The following is an 18,748-nucleotide window of genomic DNA, read 5'->3' as shown; positions in this document are numbered from 1 at the left end:
CTTTGGCTGATGCTAACCATTAAGCTGGGTTCTCAGTTACTGAATCTGAACCTTTGCTCTCGGCATAGACTGCTTTTTGTTAGTGTGGCTGAAGGAAGTCTTGATTTTTAGACCTCAGACTATGACCTTCCTACAATATTTCAAAGTCATACATAAGTCCTGGCAAGATTATTTTAATGCGTCTTGATTTAGAGAAATTTTTAAGTTTGTACATTTTTTATAATGCATCTTGCAAGCTGCCATTTTACAGCTGGCATTTTGGTGGGCCTAAGTGGTGATGAGATACAAGGTACATATTTTTTTTTTCTGTGGCCTTCTGAGGCATACATTGAAAATTTGTTCTTTCTAGGTTTAAGAATATGTGCACTTAACATTACTGAAGATAATAAAACTAATTTGTAAATCAGTTATTAAAGATGCTGCCTTGCAAGACTTTCTTCCCTCTCTCCAAGCTGAACACATTTCCAGTAGTGGTATCTGTATTTCCAATTACTCATCTCTCTTTGAGACATCAGTATTTCACCTGTTGCAGTGAGCAGCCTTCCTTCCCCTTCTGATGTTTTGGGCACTGCTTGGAAAAGTGTGACTAGCAGCAGGGTATGGAAATCACATCTATCTGCTGCCATTGCCATTAAGGCTGCTAAAAATAGTAAGAAGGCAGGGAAAGTTCCATTAGTCTTGTACCTTGACACTAAGAACCAATTATAAGAGTCTGAAAAGGCTCAGAAATACAAGGTAAGTAACTTCCCACTTGTAACAGTAAACAGTAAAACTGACCAGATAGGTCTAGAGAATTATTCATATATTTCTTTATTCTTGTCAAGACAAGATTCTTCTCTCCATACAGATCTTCAGATTAATTTAGCTAAGTGGAAAATTTTTGCTCTGGGGAAAACTTTCAGCCTGATGCATTTAAATAATTTATGTTATACAGTAAAGTTCAAACTGTGTGCCTGTAGCTATGTCACATTAAGTCAGTTTCTACAACAAATTCACTTGTTGCAGTTGTGAAATCACTCTAATTGATTAATATCTCATGGTTGTGGAACCCAAGTGCTTCTACATTTCTAGTTGATAGGCTCATGCTTCTTTTGAGCTGTTTTCAGCTACTAGATTGTCTTTTATTTGCCCAGAGGCAATAGTAACCTATTAGAAAAATCTTCTGTGTAGGTGCAGTAGAATTATAAATAAGAGAGCTTTGCTTCCAAAACAAAGGATGGAAAGTTGGGAATCTGAGTTTACAGAATAAATTTTCTAAGGTCAAAAGTTACTTTGAAAAACAGTCTTTCAAAACAAAACAGGAGATTATAATTTTTGATTCCATATAAGGTCTGAAAAGAACAAGGATAATCAGAAGTCTTGTTCATGGGAAAGTATGTGTACATCAATTTAGTATGACTGAGAAAATACCCTGCAGATGCTAAATCTGAAAAGTTGCTCAAGGGCTTTTTTGATGTTGTTGCTGCTGAGCAACATATTCTCAGATTCATATTAGTAAATCTATTCTATGATTATTTGGTTATCTTAAAATGTTAATTATTTTAACTATAGTAAAAACAGCCCATAGTCCAGTTTCTTTCTTGGCTGGTAATTTTGGCTTCTATTTCTACAGGTTCTCAACAAATAGGGTTCCTCAATGCTCTGAAGGACAGTCCTGCAAGATATCCTTTCACTGAAACATATTGTAGATTTTGTTGCAAAATAACATCTGAGATGGTTTTGCTTGTTTTCTTGCCATTGTTGAATGTGTGCTTTTAGACTTTATCAGTTAATGATTTCATCACTTCCTGCGCAATAGGATTTCTTGCCACATGTTGGAGGTAGGAAAGAGACAATAGCCTGGGGTGGTTTTTATTCTTCATGTTTTGCAGAGCAGTGCTCTTGACAAAGATCTGTAGTTTCCATGTTCATTAAATATGCTTCATATTTTGTGGTGGAATTCATAAATACATTTTGCACTATACACATGCTGTGGTTTCACTAAAAATATTCAAGAATTGTTCTGCTTTTACAACTGAAGGTATACAAAATGGCTGATTATTTCTGGGATAGAAAATGTAGATTTTGTAACAGAAGCAACATGCTTTCCTTGAAGAACTCAATTTCTGAAACTGTTCTTTATGTTTTTAGAGAAGTCATTTTCAAATAGCAACTTGCATTAAGTTACATAGCAGTGTGTAAATTGCATACACAGGGACTACAATTGTTGTTCAGACTGGAAAAGACAAGGCTCTGGGGAGATTTCATTGTGGTCTGTCAGTATATAAAGAAGTCTCATAAGAAAAACAGAGATGACTTAGCAGAGCCTGTAGTGACAGAACAAGGTTTTAAGCTGAAAGAGAGCAGGTGTAGATGGCCATAAGAAAGTTTCTGCAATGGGAGTGGTGAGGTATGTGAACTGGTTACCCAGAGGTTTGGCTGATGCCCCATCTCTGGAAATGTTCAGGCTGGGTGGGGCTCTAAGCAACCTGGTCTAGTGGAAGATGTCCCTACCCATGGCAGAGGGGTTGGAACTATATTACCTTTAAGGTCCCTTCCAACCCAAGCCATTCTGTGGTTCTGTTCTGTAAATGCTCCGTGCACTATTTATCACTTCATGGGAGCTTTCTGTATATTTTCTACTCAGTGAGATTGGAGCCAGAAAGCAGCTAAAATAATAGAAAAATGGGAAACTGATGAAACCACTGGTTAGTTTCTCTACAGACAGTAAGCTTCCCATTGCTTATGTATATGTTTTGAATGATTCCTGTCTGATTAAACAGTTTTCACCTCTCACAAAGACACTATAAAAAGTATTCTTTCCCATTTGTCCATTGTGCCTCACACAGTTTGCTTTCCCACACAAGGGTAGGAAGGAAGAAAACTGTCATTCACAGTTGTGCACCTTTTTCCAGGTAGTTTTCTCAAGTGTCAATTTCTGCAGATACATTTTTTTGTGTGCTTGTCTTCATCAGGTAGAATCACTGAGCTGTATACTCCCTGTTTAAGCAAAGCCATGTTCAGATTTTTTTGCACAAATAATTTTAAAAAGCACAAACAAACAGTTCTAAATAGAACAACAGTAGCTTCCAATTAAAACAATTACAATCAATTCTTACAAAAGATAATTCTTTCAAACTGTTTTCAAACGGAGAATAGCTTTCAGTTTCCTTTAAATCAAAAGAGAATGGCTTAGGCATTTGAGGATTTTTGTACAGGAGCAATGGCCTGGAATTCATAATTTTTGTTCAGAGATGTGCTGCTTTGGAAGGCTTACTAGCACATCTTGCAGAAATGCCTAGTTTGATAGTGATATGTTGGACAATTTAACAGCTTGGTAACAAGTAACAGCAATAAAAAATTAAATTGTCCAAATAGTTTTGGGAATGCTACTTTGGAGCCAGTCAATTCAGGCACAGAGAACATGGCCATTTAAATCTTGCTAACAACCCTGTGTGAGAAACTAAGGGAAAATTATACTGTATGACGCTCGTAAGATACTACACCATAGCATGCTACAAGGCTGTACTTTGTTAAGAATACATGGCTTTTTTGTGTTTGTTTTACAGTTAATGGACTTAGCTTGAATTAGTGGATTTTGGTTAATTTGATGTAAACTACCCCTGCTGTTCTCGAGTTGTTTTTAGATCATTGTGTGGGGAACTGAAAAGTGTCCCTTTCTGTGGGGAACTGAAAGAGGTCTTGAAAGGAATTATCTTTTTTTTTTCCCCCAGTAGGAGTTATGACATGGAGAGAAGAACACACTTTTCATTACCCTTTTGAATGTAATTGTGATGAGGAACATCCTGTTGATATATTCAGGTTGCAGGGAGCTCTTTTCCCTCTAAGGTTCTTTTCTGACCTGGTGAATCTTTCTCCTGGTGTGTAGATTCTACCTAACAGTGCTCATCTGCAGCCTTCCTTACTATTTCTACTCTTTCAAAGCCCAGTCTGTAGTGTGCATGATGTTTTGGGCTATTTCTTTCTTTTACACATTTTGGAACCCTCTTCCAAGAGTCTGTTTCCTTACCCATTGTCCCTCATACTCCTTGCTTTAGCTGTTGCAGAGAGTCAGAGATCCTGTCTTGTGTTGGTTTTGCCATCACACAGCCTGAGGAGGAAATGAGAGGCAGAGCAGTGAACCTGCTGCTCAGCAGTGCACTTTGGTCATCCTGCTGCTTTTGGAGCAGATCTGCTCAGAACGCAAATGGCTCTTTTCTGCCTTTAAACCACTGTGATTGAGCTAGGTCCTAGGCAAGATTATACAAACTCTTGTGGTATCTCCCAGTTCATTAGGGGTGAGCAGCCCTGCAGTACAAAACTCTTCACTTTTAACTAATGTTGGGATTTTTTTTTTGCAAGTATTTATGTCCATCCATGCCATTTCCAGGCCATGTCTCTGTGTCATGGTCAGGAGCTGTCATATTTTTCTTCTGTTGGTAGGTTCAGTAATAAGGGTGTATTTTCTGTGTTCTAAGGCTGTGTCCTTGTTCGGGAAAATTTTGAGTTGACGTTGTCTTGGAAACTGACTTCACTAAAGGTTGATATGGTTAATATACAGATTATTTTTATCCTGTTCTTCTCTCGTAATTTTGTTCCTAGTGATGAATTATATGTATTTTTCTAGGAACTGAAGTATTTTCTTCTGTTGAAGCATGTTTCCTTAAAAAAAAATCCCAAAAATATTGAAGTATTACAGAAAACAGCATTCTCAGAGTAGATATATTCTCAGTTCATGGCTGTTAGGTGTAAGTAAATAAATAAAAGCTGTAGAAGTACAGAAAGTTTGGAAAGTTCCTCTTTATGCTTGATTCTATAAAGTTTAGAAGCAACTTTATTGTCTTACTTATGAGATAATGACTCTGGACATTGCACCTCACAGCAACAGTCTGCTGGCTGGACACACATTCCTCACGGTGTTTGGCAGGGGTGGTTCTGTGTCTGGGCTAGGCAGATGTCTAGAGTTTCTTTTTTGCTGACCTCTTTGAAGTACTCCAGACATCTCAAAGGACTTGTGGGCTACCCTGTATTTTGTGATTTTAACTACTTGTTATTGGATTTTTTTCCCATTTGTGTATATTTCCTTGACTTTTAATTACTGTGCTGGAAGCTGTGGTGTGTTTTTTCTCAGTATGGTCCATTGTTGGCCTCTCAGGTTTTCATACGTATTTGATCAGCTCCAATCAAACAACAAATGAAGATGTAAGTTTGTAGTATATTTCTACCTATGTATTTCTAAATAGTAATGAGGAGGTTTTTCTCAAGTCAGACATGTCTGCATCATTTTGTGAATACCTCAGTAGGAAAGAAGGAATTAGTATAGTCTTGCTTGATTCAAAAGATCAGATGAAATCTTTTTGACTGTGTTTGTTGTGGTTTGAAGATGTGCTCATTATATATGTAGTATGTCCATTATGGCTTGCACATATAGGATCTCTATCTTGAAATAGGAAAATACAGGAGGAAGGAGAGAAACAAGTATATTTTATACAGTAGGAAATTAATAAGTACTTTTCAGTATCTCCTTTTCACTGGGAGTGGTAAATATTCTTTAACATAAAAATTGCTTACTGTGAAACTTGAAAAATGTGTTGAATTCTCTAAAAAAAAATTTCATCCTTTATTTTATCTTACCTCTGGAACTTTTTTTGCCATTCTGAGGTCCAAAACCTCTGGCAAGGAGTATATAATCAATTTGAAGATCAACTTTCTCATTTCTACAGCTGTCTATTTTGCATGTAGGATTCCTTTGTTTGGCTGTTGAATTATGCTTAACTGTGTTTGGAGTCTTCGTGTCCTTCCCTAACTAAAAGGAAAAATGTGTAATGAATGAAAGGAGTACATAAAATTAGCTAGGGAGCTAATGGAGATTTAATAAGTGATCTAACAAAGCGCTGCAAGCTTTAAGTTATTTTATTGTAATTTCCTATTGTACCTTTTTCATAGGTATCTGCTAGATATAAAAGTAGCATCTTTAGTATTGTCAAATATGTTTTGTTATTAAGGTCACAGTTAAAAGTATAAATTTTACAGTAAATATAAATCAGCCAGAAAAACACTTCCCAGGCAGGGTCGAAATGAACTGTGCCTCAGCATCAAGTATCAGAACAAGTAGCCTGACTTGGGAGAAATCTACCTTGTTAATAAGACAGATGAGATACCCAGTTATTCCTCAGTCATTAGGTTTCCCCAAGGTTGTCTCTCTAGAGGGACTTAGTGTGCTTCCACTCTCTTCCCTCAAATAAATGTCTCTTCTGGATTGTTGAAAGATAGATAGCAGGGAACTGCAGCAGTAGAACATGTCTGAATATCAAGTAAACTGTTCAGTAATTTAATTTAAAACATAAATTCCCAATTGAATACAGCAAGACATTTTACTCAGGCTCTGAAGTATCTCACAAACAGAAAAGAAAACTAGCTAAGGGAAAGTGTAATAGGCAATAAAAGGTAGCAATGGCTGCATTTGCTTTACGATATTTTAGAATCTTTTGTGAACTTTAGGGATGATAATGTTGTGTGATATTGCACAGCTTGAAAACTTACCCAAGAGTATGGAAAAGAAGTGCTCAATTGCTGGCTTTAATCATACTTTGCCATTGAGCCTCTTCTGTAAAACATACTGTAATATTTGTAAAATTGAACTTGGACCATTATGTTTAGATGCTGAAATTCCTGTTTTGAGTATATTGATCTCTGGAGATTGTGGGTTGTCTACATCTATGGAGCTAAAGCATGTGCTCATAGGGTCCAGCCTTCATAACAACCCAGAACTCTTAAATTGTTTGCAAAGTGTCATTATGGATTTTCTGAGGTCTCTTCTGCAAGTAGCGTGTGCAACCTTAATTTCTCACAGCCATTTTCTGTATTATATTACATGTGATGCATATTGTTCATATCTCTTCAGATTAAAGGATCCTGGTCAAATAAAAGAGGTAAAGAAAACTATAATCCCTACAGTTACGGCAACATCTTTACTAATTGCTGTGCTGCTCTCTGTGGGCCCCTCTCTCCAAGGTAAGAGTTTCAAAAGTATTGTCATGTAATTATTAATGAAAAAATTATTCTTTTTGATTATTTGAGTTTATTCAGCAAAAGGGAAGTTTTGGATTAGAGTCCGTTAGAAGCTTTAAGTTTTTCTTCAGTGGTAAAGAGATAAGTTGGTAAATTGTGTTTAAACTAAGTTAGTGATCAAATCTTATAAAATGACATCTGAAATGGAAATAAGCTTGTTATTTGAACTTTCACCACTACAGTTAATAGCTTAGAGCAATAAAAAATTTCTAGTAGTTAGCTGTTGCATGAAGATCAACCTCGAAGTTTATGAAACTTTTACATACGTAACAAATGTGACATGAGTTGGGGGAGAGTTGAGGAACCTTAAATCTACAACTAGCTTGATAATTTTTGATTTTTGTTGATAACTCTGAAATGTTGTATTTAAATGGACAGGTTTTTTTTTTAATTTAATACTGTTAACATATATACATTAAACTGATTTTGGTGGTCTTACACCAAAGCAATTCCAAAGAACGTGTAATGGATAATGTTTCACTGAATAAATTTTCACCTCCAGAAGTCTAAAATATTTATGTATTTGAGGTTGGAGATGTTTTTTCATCTTGAAGAAAATGTAGTACAGAGCTGAGACTAGAGAAATAAAACTGGCAGCCGGAAAAACTTAATTCTTTTCTTATTCCAGTGCTCAGTGATTAGGCAGTTCACGTACTACATACACAGTAGAGACCCAGTTTCACTGTAGAGAGGGCCAGAAAAAATTTGTAGATAACTTTTTGGCCTGCTCCTTGGTTAATATGTTCTGCTTTGCCTGGAATTGTGAAGTTATGAATCCGAGCAAGACAAAAGAAAGAAAGTAAATGACTTTATGGTCTAGAGTGTCAGGTGTTTAATTGGAGTGAGATTCCTGGCTTTGCTGTCAGGAATGTCAGAGGTGGGTCTTCTATGAGCAGTCAGAGTTTAACAGGGGAGACTGACATCTTTTCCTAAAGGGGAAACAACAGAATAGAGATTTCTATATACAGGATTACCCCTGGTGAGAGTGAATAGCTTTGTCTCTGCTCCCTGCCTGTATGGATGTTTCCTGAAGCCAGCCTTTTAATTCTGAAATTTTGCTTTTGATAAAAGTACGTGACATAAAAGCTCAATGCCATGCTTCAAATTCTTCTGACTCCAAATGGAAATCTTTATTAAAACTACATCGTGTTTCTCAGTATATGAAATAGTATATTAGGCTGATAAAATAGCAACACACAATTGGACCAGACTGGCATTGCTTCATGTTTTTTAGGAGAGTTTGTGCATTTTTTTCCTAAATTCCATGTAGCAACATTATTTAGACATTGATATGTGTATATAGCGGTTCTGCAGGGAGGAATCTGTGACCACAGGGAAAAATTTACTGACTGTAACCTGTAAATTATTAGCTTGCTTCTTTTACTTTTAATCTCAGCTATGTCCCAAGTCACTAAATATTACATTTTTTCCTTAAATTCTGGAAAAGTAGCTTACCAGTAATTTCAGCTCAAAATTCAAAACGTTCAAGTGCCTTGAGCATGGAATGCAGATGAGGAAATGATTCGTGAATAATCAAAACTTACCTCACTCATGTTAAAGATCATTTATCATTTTTAAACCTATGCTAGCAAATTCAGAATGTATTTTACATGTCCTCAACAGTTACCTTCAAATCTTTATTTGATCCTTGGCTGTCAGCATAGGTCTAACCAGTATTCTGGTGCAACAAATTATATGACTTCTTTAGGCATCTTTAATCTTTAACTAGGTTGGATTATTTCATTCTATGTATTTGGTTATAATCTTACACAGATTTTTTTTTTTTTTTTTTTGCTTACCTTAAGTAATTTGTCCACAGAGCATTTTCTTAGAAACTAGAAATTTTATGAGCACATCACTTTGGTAAGCACAGTGGAACACTATAAGCAGTGTTAAGTGGCTGTCATGAAACACCTGTCAAGTTAAGTTGTCTGTCAGAAAGAAAGATTAACTTTTTTTCATTCCTGCTAAATTTTGTGATTAAGTAGTTTCGATTTAGATGTGGAAGCTGGTAAAAAAAACAAAAAGAACCTTTAAAAGAGATACTGACTCGAAGTACCCTAAGTGAGTTTTGTCATTTGTTTTGTCACCTGTGGTTTAAAATTCTTTGGTTTTGTGGTATCTGCTGATAGGCTTCTAAGTCTATGTGATAAAAATCAAAAAAGTAGCAGTGCTTATGGCAGGCAGTATCACAAAGAACAAGTACCTTACTGATGAATAGAAAATGAAGTCTAGTACTTCATTTGACTAAAGGGGGACATTAGAAGGTATTGGTGAGGTATTAAGGTCTGTTGTACAATAGAAAGTTTTTATTTCTTTTTATTGAGAGGACATAGTTAATGATCAGCAACGTCTCTAATACTTTTCCTTTATTGTGATTATTCTGTAGCTTAATTGACAGAAGAGGATTTATACAGCCAGATACGCCGCAATTAGCAGGACCATCAAATGGCATTACCATGTACGGGGCCACGCAATCTCAGAGCAACATGGTAGGAATCATCCCATAGTGTTGTTCATCAGGATTCCTGTGAATGTTTTTCTTCTCCACTTTCATGTGAACTAATCAAGTAATAACTAACTGGATACAGCTGACACACTGGGTGGAATGAGTTGTTTAATAACAGTAAAGAAAAAAAAACCTAAGTCCAAGGCTCTTTTTAATGTACATTTCATGCAGTGTAATAGTTACTGATCATGGATTCTAAAAAAAAAAGAGTCTTTTCTACGCTGTTGGTTTATTGAATATGCTGGCATTTTGACTTTTGCTGTTGACACCTACTGTGATTTGAACTGGAATATTCAAGTATCGTGGACTTACTGTGGTTCGTCATTTTCCAGCTAATTGTTATTTTGTGTGGCACTTTCTTCATACTCTGTTTCTTTCTTTGCTTGTGCACCGTGGTTTTGCATAGACTAATGTATTTTAAAAAGCAAAGATGAACAAAGAGGAGTTTCTAGGGGAGAAATATTTTGAAGAAAGAGCAGGAGGACGCTGAACCTGAACAAAAAATGGCAACTGAATTGTTACAACCAAAGTTCTTTAAACATCTTTGAAACTGTGCCAGTAGTATTTACTTTGATTTTTTGCTGGTAGCGTTGGCTATCATAATGGAAGATAGGATTTCCAGTGCCAAGAAGAAGAGAATAATTGGAAAGAGTTCTTTTTCTGAAGGCAACCATCTTGCATATGTGCCTATTTCTGAATTGTTGTCTGCATATCTTCACAGTATGTGGGTTCTAATACTTTGTTAAAGAAGTTGTGAGTTACAGATACCCTCCTTCTGCCAAAAAAGAGGAATCCACGAGGCCTTCTGATGTAGTTCAGCCTTTCTTTTGAACAAAAGAAGAAAAGATGCACTCTTCCCAGAGAGATTAGTTTCAGTGTCAGTGATAAACTCCTGTAAAAATTTTGCTGTAGTTCCTAAGCTGGATTTACTTAATGTTTTGAGAATTAAATAGATTTGTCAGTCTCCTTAATAAGAAAATGTATTACAGACACGGTATTAGGTCTGAATCTTCTGAAGTACAGTTGAGCAGAACAAGGTAATGTTCTATGTAAATTTTACTCAAAATATTGTAACTCTGAAGAGAGAAAAGGGAGTTTAAAAAACAAAACAAAAAAAAAGATAAAGCAAACATTAGAAAAGGGCTGAGGTCTTTCAGGGATTACTCAAACATTCTGATGCTGTCAAGGCTTCTTATTTGTGAGGATCATAAACCTGTCCATGGCATCAAATTGTCTTTATCATTGGAAGAAGTTAGACGCTATCATTATTCCTAGGTATTAATGAGAAGATCTTCGCCAGTTTGGTAGAAAATTGACTAAGTTTGTCTCTAGAAATGGAGAAATCTGTTATGGTATTACTTTAAGTCAAACAGGTAGCTGTTACAATTTTAGAGTGTGTTACTCCTAATTACACGAATTCTTCAAAGATTTCTTCTTAAATCCTAGAATGAGCTGGGAAATGAGCTTATATCCACATGAGCTGGGAAAAGCCTGCGTTCTTTAACAGTTATCAGAGTTGCTTGGAAATGTGCAGATTTCACTCCTGAAAATGACCTCTTAGAAAAGCTTGGAAAATGTAATATGTCTTCTTTGGCTTGAAGGAGTACTTTGGAGGACTGTAATTTTTCTCAGGGCGTCTTTTCTCTTGGTCTGTATCCAAGACCAATTGGTTTCTAAGGACTGCTGGCTATCAGCATTAAAATTTCTCCCTTGAGTTTTTTTGTAAACTGTTAAAAAACCGGCTGAGTTTACCCATCTCTCTAATACTCTTTTCCCTTCCCTGTTGAAGGGGATCTATCTGGTACTGGAACTGCTATTATTATGATTTCAGATAAAGACAAAGTGAAATTCCTTGACTTTAAAGGAGTATGTGTAGATCATAGCCATGGACCATAATATTTTTCTAATCACAGAAGTTTGGCCATTTATACACTATCAGAGATATTTATACTACTTTAGCAAGCTTAATTCTTTTTGATTACAAGAAATAAATTAGCAGAAGTCTGAAGTGTGTTTCAGTACACCTTTGTGATGTGTCTCTCTTGATTTTATTGCAGGATGTATTATATCAGGTCTTCATGTCTAGATGTTACCCTGCTTAATCCACAGTGTGCTAAAATATTTCTCCTCATCACTGATAAAAAATAAAGATTTAAATCAGCATATTCTCTCTCACTTGTCTTCTCTTATTCTTTCCCTCTTTCATTTCGCTTTCGTTCCTTGAATCTTTTACAGAATCAGCTAGGTTCAAAAAGACCTTTGAAATTGAGTCCAGCCTATGACCAAACACCACCTTGTCAACTAGACCATGGCACTCAGTGCCACATCCAGTCTTTTCTTAAACACCTCTGGGGTGGTGACTCCACCACCTCCCTGGGCAGCCCATTCCAATGTGTAATCACCCCATCTGTGAAGAACTCCTTCCAAATGTCCAACCTTAACCTTCCCTGGTGCAGCTTAAGACAATGTCCTCTTGTCCTGTCCCTAGTTGCCTGGGAGAAGAGCCGAACCATCACCTGTATTTAATAGCTTTTGTGGTAGTTTTGCCTCTGAGACTTTGAATATTTAGTACAGGATCTACCCTACTTGTGGTAGCAGCCCAGTTTATCACAATCTCAAAAAGTCAGAGTTGTAGCTGTAATTAGTGCTTGATAGACCCATACTGTGATTTTGGGTTTTTTCCTGGTCTTTATAGAAGAGGTTTACTCATGTTCTCTCTGTAGTATCCACGTTGTTTTACTAAAAGCTGAATCTTTATTTACTTTATTACTTGAAGGCTGGAAGCACATAAAATTATTTTCCTGGTGCATTCCCAGTGTTTTTAATTTCTTTTTCAATATAATTTGAAATTAGTCTGGTAAATTCATTAGCCAACTTCTTAATATCCTCATCCTTATGACCATGAAAAGAATGGTCACTTGGAACTCTATGTGGAGTTATTTTTGGAATAATGTGCAATTTCTAAAATATTTCCCTATTGCATTTTATAGGTGATTATTTTTATGAGCTCATCATTAGATTGATTACTCCAGTATTTTCCTTAAGAAATTTTTTTTGTATGAAGCACAGTATCTCACCCATTATGAAAAAATAATTTTCTCTGCAATTTATTCTTTCTCTTTTATTTTAAAGCTTATTTTCTTTGTGTTCTGAAAAAGTTCTTGTTTACCCATAAACCCATGAATTACCACTACTTGGGTCTGGAGCACCGTAGTACTTAATTTTATCTTAAAGCTGGAGTTGATTCTTGGGGTTTTTGGTATAGGGTATTTTATTCTTTAGTATTCCATTAGGGGGAAACAGAATATGTCTCACTTCATGAAGATTTTTTGAGGAATTAGTTTGGTTTATATTTACAATGATATCTCTAGGAGTTCTCTAATGCCTTATAAAGTGATAGACTTTGCTTTGGTTTCACTCTGTGTCAGGACAGGTTTATTTCCTTATTTTTAAGAAATTTCCTTATATTCCTGCATTCCTGGGCATTTCTTCTTCAGTGTATGGGTAGTGTGTCCCAAATTCCCTTGTTTCTAATTCTCCATTTCCTTTCCTGGATGCAAATTCTTTAGTGTTTTCTAACATATATGTACTGCTGAAAATTGTAGGAACTGTAGTGCATGCACAACATTTATTACCAGTGATAACTGCAGGAAAGTCCTCTCCCACATGTTCACTTAAGTATTTCTGCTACTGATCTGGAAATAGATCCAGCTAACTCAGGGAGCGTTAACTCTGACCGTCCTTTATTTTCATTTTTGCATTATTAGGAGTAAGTATTTCTATCATGACAATAACAGAGTTGGCAAGGACCACAACCCCATTTTTCTAGGAATTTTGTGAGTGTGTTTCCTTGTATATTTACTGATGTACTTCCCAGATGGCCAGAAGAAAACTCAGGGCTCTTACCAAGTCAACATTACCACAGTCAAGGTTCATAGAGGTTTTTCCTTAATGTATTTTACTTCACAGGTAAAATGGGTGGCAGGCACATGCAAGTAAATCAGTTTCAGCATTTGCTTTGGGCTGAGATATGTTTTAGGAGCAATTCTTTTGATAATGCATGTTTACTGCATTTTTATGAACTAGATTTATTTTAGAAGATACACCCCTGGAATGCACCCAAGTTGCTCTAAGCATTCTCAGACTTTCATTCCATAAGAACAAACAGTCTCCAATCTGAAGTAAAGTCTCTGGGCCAAGTGTAGCTTCCCGTTTGGCTTCAGAAGTGTTTCCATTCCTAGATCTACTCATCATGAATCTCTACTCATCTACTGCCACTGTACTGCTTGATAGTAGAGCCATTGACTTGTTGGGGCTTGTGGCTCAGCTGTTGCACAGTATCCACAGCACACTGAATTTGATTGTGAAATCCTATACCTGCTGGGAACACTTACACAGCTCTATCCCTCCACTCTTTGCCAGTTGTTGTATCCAGAATTTGGTATTTCAGCATTCTTCCTGTAACTTCATACCGCTGTCAGCCTCTTCTGAATTCTGTGTTGTTTGTACTTTATTCAGAGTTTGTGAGACTACTCAACCTGCTTTTTTTCACCTTCTGGAGAACTGCAACAATTCTTGAATGTTATTAGCATTTAGGAAATTTTAAACTAAGTTTATTTAATATTTAAAGTAAATAATTCTGATTATTTCAAAATAGTCACATTTATAAGTGTGAAAAATATATTGCCATGTACAACAATATCATCATATTTTTTGTGTAGCTTAGGAAAAAACATTTTATTCAGAAAAAAAAGTATTTTTTCTTAATTGTTTGTATTTATTGTGAAATAAACACAGAATTCTAGGTTTTGTCCGATTTGCTTCAATTTCTGCCTTTTTATGTGGAAATAGAGATATCTAAAAATCTCTGTGCATATATTTAGTTGAACTTCTGTACTTGTAGAACTTACTAAACTTATCCTACCTTGAGAATCTGCTGTTTCTCTGAAACAGTGGAAATTTTAAGTGAAAAATAAAGTCAGCATATTTGAAATAAGAAGATGCTGGTGGAATAATTTTTGCAGTAGTTATTGAGATTTTAATGCTCAGCTTCCTTTTTGTTACAATCATAGGCTTTTTTGTTTTATTTGAAATTCTGGTGTTAGATAATTCATGTGATAAGTAGCAGCTAAGACTTCCTGCCTTAAATTGCATTCAGTCAAGAGTGAAATAACGCAATCAACAAAAAACCACCACGCCAACCCTATAACAAATATGATTTCGTTGTTTTTATCAGATGTTTTTGAGAGCCTCATAGAACACACATAGTTTTTCTGCCTTAGACCCCACCATAGTTCCCTTTCTAGAAAACTCTTTACAGCCTGTATCTTCCTAAGGATTTTGTGCTGATCCCTCTTGAACAGACAAGAAAAAGAAAACCTGAAATTGATCTAAATGAAAGGAGAGGCTTTAGGGAAGTGACAAGTGCATGGAAAATGAAGAGATATTTAGCACCTCAAGTTATAACACTGTTTAATGGAGCTTTATGAGGCTACTTTATCTTTTTGATATTAATTTAACTGAAATGCAGTAGCATTCCTTACGAAGAAAATTAATTTAGACTATACAATGAGTTCAAGTAAATTATCTTCAGCTAATACAAAGCTATGTGCTTGTATTGCCTGGAACACGTTAATGATTTCCTTTGGAAGATCAGAACTGAATGTTCACTAAAGCAATAAGTCAGCTGCTAACATTATTTGTTTTCAGTGTACCCCAGTGGTTATAAGCATTCCTTTGTTATTTAACTTGTTCTTTGGCTACCACCTTTCAGAGAAAATAGGTTTTGTTGGTCTTTTTGAAGTTTGAAAATTCAGTTAACATATTTTTTTAAGGTCTGCATGGCAAGGTTGGTTGAAATTTTAAATTAAATAAGCAGGTGTGAATAACAGGATATTAATCAAGCATGAGTTATTCACAACGAATTACTAATTGAAAGCTTGACTTTAAAAGATGCTGACAGTTTTCTTCTTAGTAAGGTACTTAAGGTTATGGCTTTAATCCTGTGAGTAATCCCTCTGAAATGATAGGGAACCACTTCAGTTGTTTGGCTGGGGCTGTTCATCATTTTGTGGGGCAAAGATTGCTTGCAATTTATGTGGAATCAATTTATGTAACAGAAGACCAGTCCATTTGTCTTTCTGCAAGCAGAAGTCTTGGAAATACGTACCTGAGTAAGGATTGAGCTTCTGCCGGTCAAAAGTAATTGGTCTGGGAGTCCTAAACCACTTAGATGTGTTTTAAACACTACCTATCTCTTATGACCAAGTAGTCTGCTTGCGCACTTGCTGAATGTTAGGTGTGTGCATCCATCATTTGGCTATTCAGTGGTGAAAATGGAGAACCTGAAAATAAGAGTTACTTTAATTAACCATTGTTTATCGTGGTTTTCATCATACCATAAAGGAGGCAAAAGTCTTCCCATGAGTTTTCAGTGTGGCACAGTGGCATATTAAACTCAAATGGGCATTTTAGGGAATTGCCCATTTTGTAACAATGTTAGTAACAATGGTTATGGTCAGGAATATCTGAACAGATAATGGATCTGTAATATGTAGTAATTTGATAAAAATCTAGTAAGTCAGTCATAGAGCAAAACATACTGCTTTAACAGAATACTTGAAATAACAGTGAATATGATGTCTTGCCTCTGGATATGTCTTTTATTCTGCTTGCTTGCCTCCAAATGTCCTTCATTGCATTTGTAGTTGTATTTACTGGTTGTAGTTTTTTTCTTACCCAGCAGAGCAGTACTTTGGCAAATTAATCTACAAGCTTTTGAAAAACTGCAATGTTATAATTGATCAGACAATAAATTAAATACTTTTTACTTAGGACCTCTCAAAAATCATTCCAATTCACGTTAAAGAAACTTAATTTGGCAGTAGGTGTACTACCCACTTAGCTAGCTGGACATTATTAAAATGCACACCTCTCTTTTCATCTCAAGGAATGAGGGGTAATTTTGTATAAACTGTTTTTAGGAATTGTGTCGAGCCAAAAAAATCAATTTCTGGTAACACTCAGTAGCTTAACTGGATTTATATAATGCTGGATTTGGCTTATTATTGAGACAGTGCTTGCCAGAAAACTTGTGTTTTGTGCCTTGATTCATCACATTGTCAGGATTAATCAAGAAACAGCCTAAAATTCATTAAGATTGATCTCGATGCATCTCTGCACTGCTGCCTGGCTTCTACACATCCTCTGGAGTATGGAGTACAGTGTAGGACATTCTCTAGAATTTATATATAATGTATTAAATTGTGACGGGAAAAAATTTTACTCATGGAGCTTTATTACTAACTGTGTAAGAGATCTCTGTCAGAAGAATTAACCTCTGGGGTAGGTTAATTCCTACATGTGAAGACCAGTTAAAAGGAAAAAATTGCCTAGTGTTTTTTAAAGAACCCTTAGATGAACACTGCAAATGTATATCATCATTTTCTTTGATAATAATCCAAAGCATTGGCTGAGTTATGCATGCCTTTCTTTTTTTTTTCCTGGGCAGCATGCAATGGGATGTTTGGGTGGCTAACCATGGAATGATACTAATGGCCTTCTTTTTTTCTCTTCACTTCCCATTCTTTTCCATACCTTTTTATCCATATCCTCCATCTTTTTTCCTCTGTTTTGTTTTATATGATTTTGACACCCTTCCATCCTACAGTGTGACCAAGATCAGTGCATTCAGAGCACTAAATTCGTTTTGCAGGCTGCTGCCACCCCCCTCCTACAGAGTGAGCCAAGCATAACTAGCGAAGAGCTCCCTTTACCAGGAAAGACTTCTCTCAGTGGGCCTTGTGCAACTCTGACTCTAGGGCAACCAACACCACCATCCTCTATGCCTAATCTCACATCAGATTCAGGTCTGACAGACATCATACCATTAAAAGAGGAGCACGAAGGCCATCAGTTCCTGACTCCTGAAGAAGCGCCATCGCCGCCCGGGTTGCTGCCCAGCGGGAGCCCCATCGCGCACAGCCGCACCATGCATGTCCTGAGCCTGGCCAGCCAGGACTCGCTGCACGAGGACTCCGTGCGCGGCCTCGTGAAGCTCAGCTCAGTTTGAACAGCTTTTCTGAACACCACACCGTGTCCTGGTGTCTCTACAAATCTGTGCTTGACAGGAATGACACTGCATTACCACTGTAAGGCTTCGTAACATGCCTGTAATGGAAATTTTATCACTTAATGGAGTCTACTAAAAGGACAAATTATTTTTTTCAATGGAGCTATGGCATTTTTTTGACCAGGTTGTTAATGGTTGTGCTTTGATGGTGACTGCATTTTACTTTTAAATAAAACCAGAAAAGGTCAATAATCTCATTTCCTGAAGCTTGGGTACAGCAAGTTGGAAGTCAGCCTGTAGCAAACACCATGTACAGTACAAAAGAGAGAGATTCTTGGATGTAAGTGTCATGCTCTGTGTTCTATGCTCTTGTAATACACACTTGTTACGGCTTACCACACCTGTGGCCAGAATGATCTGCACTTACATGTTATGCTACCAATATTTGAGATAGAAAATTGCCATTCCATTTGTTAATACAAAATAAAACAAAAGACTGCAGATGTGGATTTGCATGCCACGCTACAGTATGTGTTACAGTGGTGTTGGTATTAAGAGAAAGTGCTGCTTTTTTATTTGTGACTTTGAAAGTGCTGTTTCGTTTAAAGACAGTACAGCAAACAAATGAATGGACTATATTTTTTGAATTTATTAAATTTTATTTTAAATTAATCAGTGGTGCCTAGAAGATGATGAATTACTGATTTGATCATGTTGCATATCATTTAACCTTCTGTTTAAGTGTTTAAGTGAGGTATTGTGTTGTGCCATACCACAAGATTCTTCCACCCCCTAATGTGATACAGTTACCTGTGGACCTCCAATAAAATGACATCCTCTATTTTGTGGATGTGTACAGTTATCCTTGCACAGTTTTCATGGGGCCAAGAGGGGGAAATCATGACTTGTTGACACAGTTTGTAAAGATTTGACTGGAATATGTGTACATGATAAAACTAGAGCTATGGAGGAATAGCTGGTTACAATTAGGATTGCTTCACCATTTTTTATGGTTTTGTTTGAGCTGTGTATTTGTTCCCATAGGAGATCTTTATTTGGAACCAGTAGAATTAACCTCTGCTTGCACTGTAGTTCAGTGTGGCTGAAGGGTGAGAGGC

General features: G+C 36.3%; 1 protein-coding gene across 5 annotated transcripts in view; it reads left to right on the top strand.

The window, feature by feature from the left end:
• The window catches only part of ZDHHC14 (zinc finger DHHC-type containing 14), a 94,995-nt gene extending 76,503 nt beyond the window's left edge, over positions 1 to 18,492 (top strand). For 3 of the 5 annotated variants that reach the window (XM_030944371.1, XM_030944370.1, XM_030944372.1), the window contains 5 exons: positions 1,613 to 1,661; positions 5,079 to 5,181; positions 6,884 to 6,993; positions 9,440 to 9,542; positions 17,229 to 18,492. In XM_030944371.1, the coding sequence (XP_030800231.1) occupies positions 1,613 to 1,661; positions 5,079 to 5,181; positions 6,884 to 6,993; positions 9,440 to 9,542; positions 17,229 to 17,630 (767 nt within the window). In that variant the 3' untranslated portion in view covers positions 17,631 to 18,492. The remainder of the gene's footprint in view (positions 1 to 1,612; positions 1,662 to 5,078; positions 5,182 to 6,883; positions 6,994 to 9,439; positions 9,543 to 17,228) is intronic. The other 2 variants (XM_030944373.1, XM_030944374.1) reach the window with 1 other exon arrangement.
• Positions 18,493 to 18,748: the final 256 nt, after the last annotated feature.

Source organism: Camarhynchus parvulus, chromosome 3, assembly GCF_901933205.1.
Source record: "Camarhynchus parvulus chromosome 3, STF_HiC, whole genome shotgun sequence".
Classification (NCBI taxonomy): Eukaryota; Metazoa; Chordata; class Aves; order Passeriformes; family Thraupidae; genus Camarhynchus; species Camarhynchus parvulus.
This window is presented reverse-complemented; position numbering and strand designations above follow the sequence as displayed.